This window comes from Propithecus coquereli, unplaced genomic scaffold (assembly GCF_000956105.1).
Source record: "Propithecus coquereli isolate 6110/MARCELLA unplaced genomic scaffold, Pcoq_1.0 Scaffold118, whole genome shotgun sequence".
Classification (NCBI taxonomy): domain Eukaryota; kingdom Metazoa; phylum Chordata; class Mammalia; order Primates; family Indriidae; genus Propithecus; species Propithecus coquereli.
In genome coordinates this window covers 1721888-1732402 of record NW_012135858.1, presented here as the reverse complement: position 1 = coordinate 1732402, position 10515 = coordinate 1721888, and the positions used below count along the sequence as shown (strand labels likewise).

General features: G+C 33.9%; 1 protein-coding gene across 1 annotated transcript in view; it reads right to left on the bottom strand.

Annotated features, from left to right (window-relative positions):
• Window positions 1–10515, bottom strand: part of STAM2 (signal transducing adaptor molecule (SH3 domain and ITAM motif) 2) — a 47476-nt gene that overhangs the window by 9647 nt on the left and 27314 nt on the right. The window contains exons 8-11 of the mRNA XM_012659243.1: window positions 8265–8359; window positions 4607–4689; window positions 4297–4384; window positions 3176–3230 (exon numbers count right to left, since the gene is read on the bottom strand). Of these exons, the coding sequence (XP_012514697.1) occupies window positions 3176–3230; window positions 4297–4384; window positions 4607–4689; window positions 8265–8359 (321 nt within the window). The remainder of the gene's footprint in view (window positions 1–3175; window positions 3231–4296; window positions 4385–4606; window positions 4690–8264; window positions 8360–10515) is intronic.

Genomic DNA, 10515 nt, shown 5'->3' with positions numbered 1-10515 from the left:
TTTCTTTTTTTTTTTTTTTAATTTTTTTAAAAGACAGGGTCTTGCTTGGTCACCCAGGGTGGAATGCAGTGGCGCAATCATATTAAGGGCTTGCTGCAACCTTGAACTCCTGGGGCTCAAGTGATCCTTCTGCTTTGGTCTCCCAAAATGCTATTAATAGGATTACAGGCATGGGCCACTACACTCAGCCCATAAGTCTTTTCATTCAATGTGGTTCTTTCTACATAAACACAGAGAGGCAAAGGCAGAGGCAGACAGACAAAGGGCTACCAAGTAAAAGACCTGGACTGAGTCTTATCAAAATTTGTCACCTTTCTTCTATTAGAATCTGTTATGTCTGAACCAGGAAAAAAAAAAAAGCGTTGTTTCTGTTGTAGGAATGACTATATAAAGTAAGTCAAATTCTATTTTCAAAAACATCAGCTGCAAACCACCCAGGAAGCTATAGAAATTAAATGTCCATGCTAACAAATGTGTGTCTAAGAATCAAATCACAGGAATTTGGTCCACAAAGCCCAGTATGCTATTGAAACACCAGGAGAATATAGTAGAAAGGCATGATCACTGTGTTTGAAATCACCTTAAAGATTTAAGACATAATCCCAAAGCAATAAGGCAAAAGAGCAACTTGATCAAGGTGGTAGAAAATAATCTTTGGAAGACAGTAGGAAATAATATTAGAACAGTCTTAAACATAGTTAAGTCCAGACTATGAATCTCTCTTCAGTAAATCTATCTAAACTTCTTTGGAGTCAATTTACATGTTTACCCAATATTATTCCTTAGTGTGTTAAATACTACAAAATTTCATTCTGTACAATGACAGATAGAAATGAAATATATAATTTAACTTTCTGACAGTGGAATTGCTTTTCTTGGTAGGAACAAACTGATGATGATCCATTTAAGGGAAGAAATGACATTTTATTCATCTCTGAATACTTGACGAGAGTAAATAGTAAGAATTTATTGAAGAACAGCAAGCATTTTCGAGAACAGGAGCTGCATCTGCAGTCAGTGGCCATGGAACAAGAAAATGCCAGTTGGCCTACTCAAAAACTGAAGTTGACAAATTGGTTAATGGTTGAGTTCTCACTTAAAAAATTAACTCATTCAGAAATGGTCACTCTGATTTTTCATTCTTTTAGACTTTTCCCTTTAACAGTATTGTTTATCAATATTCTTTTTATCAATAAAAAAATAAGATCTTCTGCTTTTTTCCAATACATATTATGACATCTTTTTGTATCAACAGCTGTTTATCAATGACAATGACTTTCACTGTAGAACACTGGACCTACAGTCAGCCCTCTGTATCCATGGGTTCTGCATCCATGGATTCAACCAATCTCAGACCGAAAATATTTTTAAAAAATTATGTCTTTACTGAATATACACAGACTTTTTTCTTGTCATTATTACCTAAACAATAAAACAGCTCTTTACATAGCATTTACAATGTACTAGATATTACAAGTAACCTAGAGATGATTTAAGTGTATAGGAGGATGTGTACAGTTTATATGCAAGCATTATGCCATTTCATAACAGGGACTCGAGTAGCTGCAGATTTTGGTGACTTCCCCCATGGAAACCAAGGGCTGACTAATTTTTTTAAACTAATCTTGTAATGAAAGCTGTTTTAGCTATTTCAAATTCTGATATCATAAACAACAATCTGATGAGTACCCTAAGAGCTAAATCTTCGCATATATCCCTATGTACTTAGTATGGGCTTGAAATTGCAGAGTTAAAGGACATGGACTAATTTTTTTTTTTTTTTGAGACAGAGTCTCACTCTGTCCCCAGGCTAGAGTGCCGTGGCATCAGCCTAGCTCACAGCAACCTCAAACTCCTAGACTCAAATGATCCTCCTGCTTCAGCCTCCCAAGTAGCTGTGACTACAGGCACACAGTACCATGCCCCGGCTAATTTTTTTCTATTTTTAGTTGAGACAGGGTCTCACTCTTTCTCAGGCTGGTCTCGAACTTCTCACCTCATGCGATCCTCCTCCCTCAGCCTCCCAGAATGCCAGGATCACAGGCATGAGCCACTACACCCGACCTGACATAGACTATTTTTAAGCTCCGGAAAAGTTTATAATAATTGTAGTCCTAACCACACCTATGATAATACCAACAATTTTTACTTTTAAACTTTTCCAGTTTGATTATTCACTAACCATTAACATCCCTGCATTGAAAGTAGTAGATGTATAAGCAGATATTTAATGCTTTCTCTAAAATATAATGAAACTACCACCACTATTTCATTAATTTCCACGTGATTTATTTTTCATTTCTGTAAGAAAATAGAAAAAATTTGTGAAAAATGCCCCGTGGAGCAAAGATTACAGTCTTCAGTGACTGGGAAAAGTCTTCCTGCTACAGCATTTCTCTGGTAGAGGCAGAAAAGAAGTAAAATAGTTCCTGTTCTCCTTACTCCTTTGGTCCTACCTAATCCCTTCTTATTGTGTTGTTTATATTGTAGTTCAAAAATAGGGTATAGGAAGGGATGATGATGAAATATTAATACTAAGGCCTATCCCTTGTCTTCCATTCACTATAGTTTCTGCCTCCAACTTCAGATAGAAAGCTGAAAATAAGAGAAGGGGGCAGAACCAAGTCAAAATCCTGAGTGTCTACCCTTCAGTACAGCTGCCATTTCTAAAGAATAAAATAGGTAAGATAACAAAATTAAAAGGGTCACAGAAATATAGGAAATACAAAGAAGAGAAAGGAGAAGAGAAGGTGTGTTGTACTGGGTTTAACTTCACAAACACCACAGAAGTTTCATTTGAAATTTTTATAAATACCACTTCTCAATGCAAAATAAGTCAATTCTTGCCTAACATCCCTGTTCCGACTTTCTTCTCTATTCACTTTATTCTTCATTACTCTTTATCCCCTCAATTCCAGCCCAAGTAAGAAAATAAAGATTGGTGCGATCAGAGCAAGAGTCCATGATGCTATGTATACTATTAATATATTACCATGAAAAAAATAAATTGCTACCAAAAGGCACCACCTTGCTATTAGTCAGTAAGAATTTGGGAAACTGAGAACCAATTTCAGCAGATTGTACAGTTCTACAAAAACATTCCCTAGTTTAAAGTTTGCCAAAAACAAGAAACCTAATAAAACTATACTTTCATTCTTTGCATGAAAAATCTCACCTATCAATCTCTTCAAGTTTTTCATCTATCATCGGACCCATCTGCTGGCACATATCTGTAAATACAAAATCACAATTCTAGAAACTTAATCCAGTTTAAGCCAATTTCAACAATATTTAACAACAGAGCACCAATATACAACATCATGCATAATACATAGAGATTAGGTATATGCTAGAGAAAGGACTATAAAATACCTAATTTTATTACTATTTAGTACCATTATTACTATATATTACTATCATGTGACCAAAGGCAAGGTCAACTCTAAAATAAAAATTTCACCATGTTCTTTTTTCTTTATTTTATTTATTTATTTTTTTCAGCATGTGAGTTGTTCACCATGTTCTTCTTGGAACTATTAACTAAGTGTACAGACTGAAATTTGGAGTTATCTCAAAGTCTTAAAGATATCTAGAAAACTACTATTAGCTAAGTAAAACAAACTTGAACCACAGTATATACGTAATCATACGCAGATTAGAAATGAACATTTTTCATTTAAGACATTTCAAAATACAACATTTTGTGTATTTACAAATATAAACACTGTTACAACGAATAGCACAATACTATATTCTATATTCATAACCAGATTTTCTTCTATAAAGCTTTGAGAAGAATTATCCACTTACCAGAGATTTTTCTTCCAAAGAATTTTTTAAAAAGCATAAAAACATGTTTTAATTGCTTCACATTTCTTAGAGACTAAAAGACACATCAGCATGCATCAAATGGATCACATTACAAACACTGATCATGTGTAATTTTGACCTTTAAAGTCGTGATACAAGAGAATTAAACAGGAATAAGGATTTTTAACATTTTTTACTCAATTTAATATGCTATTATTTCCAATTATATCCTTTTTTGGACTGCAAATATTTCCAGCCAATTTCACCAGTGAGCTTACAGAAATACAGACTTCCTTCTTAAAAAGGATATACAGGTTTATAACAACACCTCCCAAGTAATACCTTTACTATTTTTACTGTATTAGTCTGTTTTCCACCAAGAGATTTCTAACTTCTAGAAGAAAACACAAGGCAAAAGAAACTCAAGACATGAAATAGCTAAAATATTAAATAACATTAAAATAATCTCTAATATTCACTAAGTACCTTCTAAGTCCAAGAGGTCTTGGGAGTCTGGTTTTGAATCTGCTGGATCTATACTCTGGAGTACCTGCAGGGCTCTATCCATCTTATCCTAAAAAAGTAATAGAACACTTTAAAAACTCAAAGTGGTTTTAAATAGGAAAGTTGAAGAATAAATTAAAATAAAAAAATATAAAAACTCAAAAGAGTTTTAACTTCAGTGAATATAAAATTATTCTTTCCAAGCATTCTCAAGGATAATACATTTTAAACACATTTTAATACATTTTAAAAGTCTTGATAGTTTAACTATTAAGCAAAAGAAAGACTCTACCTCATCTATATAAACAGGCTCAGGCTCTGATTTCTTAATTTCCTCCACATCATCATCAATTACATTCAATTTGTCCACAGCTGCTATAGAAACAAAGTAAACTTTAAGTTCCTCAGCATTTACTTTGGTAATTTTAGTCATTAATTTATAAGTGGCCCATGATTGTCCACAAGAAAAAAACTGGAAGCCCTTTAAATAGTCATCACATTTCTATAATCAATGTTGTTACAAATGTTCATTCGTTAGTGTCACAAATATTTTTTTTAGCACTTATTATGTGACAGGCATTATTCTAGGCATTTATACTATACATTACACCAGTGAACAGAACAGACAAGAATTCCCACACTCCTGGAACCTACATTCTAGTGGAACAAGTGAGAAATATTAATGCGTGTTGTCATCATTGGCATTTTCCTGCAAACTGAGTGTTACCACTGGGGTGAATAAATATACAAGAGTAGATTATTATCTACTTAGCTAATTTCATAGTTACATTTATGAGTTCCTTCTATACTCTTCCTTCTAGATAAAAAAAATTACTAGGCCAGGCATGGTGGCTCTCGCCTGTAATCCTAGCCCTTTGGGAGGTTGAGGCAGGACTGCTTGAGGCCAGCAGTTCAAGACCAGCTGGAGTAACATAGCAAGACCTCATCTCTACAAAAAATAAAAAAATTAGCCACGTGTGGTGGTGCACGCCTGTAGTCCCAGCTACTTGGGAGGCTGAGACAACAGGCTTGCTTGAGCCCAGGAGTTAAAGGTCACAATGAGCTACAATTGTGCCACTGAATTCCAGGTTGGGAAACAAGAGTAAGACCATGTCTCAAAAAAAAGAAAGAAAATATTATATTTCCTATATGAACAAAAAAATACACCTGATTTTAATAATTTTGATAATAGTTAAGACAACACTAAACAAAAAAGTCTTTCATGAAAAGAAGTAGCTTACAAATACTATTTAAATCTTTCCTGGAGTACTGTTAAAATAAATGTACTATATTTTAACAAAGTGAACTTTGGTAAAAACAAAATTACAATAAAAATCTATGTAACCAAAGGATTTTTAAATCCCAATAGTTAGTCATTTATTTAAAATATGGTAGCTAACTTTCAATTATGTCCTAAAGAACAGCGGTCATCATAACACAAGGATAAATTGAAAACCCAGGATACTTTTTCCTTGTAATACTCTCCAGCCTATGTCTAGCAGAAATTGCTATATAGGATCCCCTGGTCTATCAAGTTATTAAAAAAGGTGTCTCCAATATTCCTGTTTACTTAGAGAATGAGACTAGAGGGATGAAAGTATAAATAGTAAAAGTACTCAGTATTCAAATCAGTGAGTAGCCACTTCTCACAACTTCACTTTTCTGAATATATCACTCTATACATACAAAGATAATGTTACACATGATGCTTACAGCTTTCATTTTAAGTTTTTTCTCCAGAACTGGCTAAGGATTAGCATTGATATAGCCCTCAATGAGTCAGTATGAGTACATAATAAGGTGAGACTGACTGATTTTAGAATCCTGGCTCTATCATTTACTAGACACATAATACCTCAATCCCAGTTTCCTTATCTGTAAAACAGGGTGACAAACACAACAGTCTCACAGAATTATTAGAATTAAATGAAATAGTATGAAGAATTAAGCGCAATGCCCGACATATGATGAGTGCTCGAAAACCATTAACAATTTTATTTCTGATTATCATCATTAGTCTTATCATGAGATGTTCCTTTATACTTAGATGCCCCCACATCTCTACCTGCAAAATAAATGGAATACTGTCTCAGCATGGTTGACAGTGGCTGAGGGGAACGGTCTGTGGCTGCAGAACTGACTGAAGTTCAGAAGATCTAAACCAGGAACCTTAGTGGCTTGATTATAGTATTAGGTTATATTAAGTATGAAATGTCCGATTTCCTTAAGTACTACGTTTGACAGTTGGTATCTCTGACATTTCACTTTGACATTTCTTGTTTTATTTTTATTGTGAAGGTATATCCTCAGTCTTTCAAACATACCATTTGGCTTGTGATTATCTTTCAAATTTTTTTTTTAGCACAATTTTTGTGAAACCATGGATAAGTCAAAACTTGATGTTATTTTTGAATATGAATTCCACCATGGAACCAATACAGCGCAGACAGCTCAAAATATCAATGAAGCATTTGGGAAGGATGTGGCTAATGAACACACAGTACGTCCATGGTTTCAGAAGTTCCATTCTGATAATTTCAATCTTGAAAATGAGCCACATGGACGACCTGAGACCAAGGTGGATAATGATGAGCTGAAAGCTGTTGTGGAAACGAATCCATCTCAACCTACGTGTGAATTACTACAGCATTAAGGTTTGACGTTACTATTCCAATAATATTGGATCATTTGAAACAAATGGGCAAGGTAAAGAAGCTGCATGGATGGGTACCATATGAATTAAACAACCGTCGGAAAAGAAATCATCTCAAAGCTTGCCTTTCTTTCTTTTCTGTCACAACATAAAGGTGAACCATTTCTACACCATATTGTTAGGTGTGATGAAAAATTGATCCTTTTTGACAATTGCAAAATGAAGTGCCAAAATATAGTTCAAAACTGAATGTTCATCAAAAAAAAGCTAATGGTGTCTGTCTGGTGGTCCAGCGCTGGTATTATCCACTACAGCTGCATGAAACCTGGTCACCTGATTACAGCAGATGTCTACTGCAACTAATTGGACAAAATGAAGAGGAAGCTTGCGATTAAGCAGTCGAGACTGATCGATAGAGACAGGCCGATCCTCTTGCAAGACAATGCTCAACCACAGTCAAACAAACAACACTGTTCAAACTACAGAGGCTGGACTTGGAAACTCTCTGTCATCTACTGTATTCACCAGATGGCACCAACTGCCTACCACTTCTTCCAGGCTTTAGACCACTTCTTGCAAGGAAAAATAATCACTCTCAACAAGCTATGGAAACACCTTTTGTAATTTCATCACCACTGGCTTTCCAGGTTTCTTTGCTGCTGGCATGAGCAAGCTAAAGCTACCATTAAGATGGCAACACTGTGTCGATATCTTAGGTGTATACTTTGAATTATGTACTGCTTTTTGTTTGAGATATAACAAACTAAACTTCTGATTCAAAATTGGACATCACATATTTAATGACCTAATACTTTATTACTGTCTCAATTTCCCTAAGATCAAATTAAGGTGAGGAAAAGTCTAAAATTTAGGAGTGCTCCTATCCTGACTGTGTACTCACACTGGGCACTTGCCATCCAGCCGACCCCCACACGTCCCCCCTTCACCACTGTGGTTCAGTGAAGAATAAAAACAACACTCTTTGTACAGAACAAACTGCCTCTTACACTATATAGTTAGTTTAATTTAAATATTTACATGGTCACAGATGACTATATGCCTGATATTTAACTATGTACATTAACTCTCAGAGGATTCGAAATATGAGGAGATAGTTCTTGGGCTTGACATGGGATAAATTAACCCATTAATCTGGTTAAAAAGTAGGTTAATTGTAATGCCTACAAATAAATGATTTAAAGCAAAAGTTAAATGCCAATCTATACCCAAAACTGAATCATAAAATTCAAGTGAAAAAAAAGTCAACAGATTTAACGTTTTCTAAGATTTAACTTACCTGCCTCAGATTCTACGTTTAAATTAGTTGTTACAAAATTGGATGGGAAGAGTCCTATTCCTCTGTGATTTTCTCCTTTCCACCAATTGGCATCACTAAAAATACAGTGCAAAAAATATCATTTGTTCCTCCACATTTTAGTACATCAGTGTAAAGAGGAATTGAAACAAAAATTAAATTTAGCCTCCTTTGAAAATATTAGTTCACATCCAGCTATACTTGTTATTCTTCTTAAGGTTAATAAAAAGACAATGAAAAGTACAAACAAAACATCCATATCCTCATATCAAAATTTAGAACCCATTAGCAATTGCTCATATTTGATTCTGGGCTTTAAAAAAAAAAAAAAAGCACAGATAACACAAAAGTCCCTATACTAATGACCCCAAGTTCCAACCCCATATTCATCTTCCCACAACACCATAAAACTGGTAGCCTTCCTGCCAGTCTGTTTTTCATTCTTTTACATGTATCTATAGACAGCTCCATATAGAAACTGATAAACAGACATAGATATTAATACTTATAGATCTTTTTAATTTTACATATTCATAGTTTCGATCTTATTTATCCCCTTTAATTTCAGTTCCATTATACAAATATGCCACATTTATCCATTCCTGTACAGACAGACATTTAGGTTGTTTCCAGTCTTTCACCATTACAAAGACTGAGGTATGATCATCCTAGATTTGAGGGCACATATGCAACCATTTCTCTAGGCTTATTCAGATAGGAACTTGCTGGGCCACAGGATTATAAGCATTTTCATTTTACTAGATATTGCCAAATGTTCCTTAGAGTGGCTGTGAAAATTTACCCTCCTCCTTTCCCTAACAGCATGGGAGAATGTCATTTTCCCCCATATTTGGATAACTGTCCAAGCCAACACTTGATATCAGATAGGAGGAAAATTATTGTATTCATTGTATTTCCCAAGCACCCAAGTAAGTGTTCTGTTGGTATCTTCTGCCTGTTTTTCTTTTTCCCCTGGGTCATTTGTCTTTTTTCATGGATTTGCAAAAGTTCTTTACCTAGGAATTGTCTGAATTACGCAAATACCTTCTTCTAGGCTGTCATTGTCTTTTTGAATATGTTTATGGTTTCTTTTATTTTAAGGTGGTTTTCTTCCCTCATACAATCAAAGTTAGCAATCTTTTCTTTTACTGCTTATACTTTTACCCTTCTCAACCCTTGAACTCCTAAATCTGTTCTCTTATGTACTTGTCTCCTGTTTTAGGTTTTCTTTTTTATCCCTTTCCCATGTTTAGGTCTTTAATTCATCTGGAATGAAATTTTATGTACCGTGGGAAACTGAATCAAATTTTATTTGTACTATAAAAAGAACCATCCATTCAGCAAAATTTATTAAATACTTCATCACTTTTTTTTAATTTATGATACCCTATCTTTCAAATAGTAAGCTGCTATCTGTTTCAAAGCCTATTTCTGGATTCCATTCAGTTGCAATAGTCTATATATCTATGTACCACAACTTGTTAATGTTCCTTGATACTTGGCAGGAAAAGTACCTTCTCTATGTTATCCTTTCTCATTTATTGCATACGTGCACATTTCCGTATTACTAGTAAAATGTTTCTCGAGTTCTCTGGGAAAAAACTTCTGCTGGAATTTTAATTGGAAATGTACTGAATTTATATAACAAGAAAAATTAAATCTTTACAATATTAAGGTTTCTTCACCATGAACATGGCATCTCTATTTATATTTATGTAAACATGTGATATATAAATATTTATATTCTTTTATGTCTTTCAAAGAATTTTATAATTTTCTCCATAAATGCCTCACATATCTTTGTTAGGTTTATTCATCCCTAGATCATTTATATAATTTTTGTTACTATTGATAATGATATTTTTTTCTATTATATTTTCTAAATAGTTGTTATTAAAAGCATACTCTCATTTTTGTATATTGAGCTTATCTCCAAAAACTTTGATAAATTCTTACCAGTTTTAATATTAATAGTTTGTCTACTGGACTCTTGAACTTTTTATATGGACAATCAAAATATCTGGAAATAATAATTTAGTCTATTCCTTTCCAAAAATTTGACTTATTGAACAGGCATTCTTAAGGATGAGTCTTAAGGATGAATTAACTTCTATAATTCTGAAACATTTCATCTAATGAGTACCCCCTGAAACATTTCATCTAATGAGTACCCCAAAGATATGAAAGAGGTATATTTCATTCAAATTCTTAAAGCCTTGGAAAATAACTCATG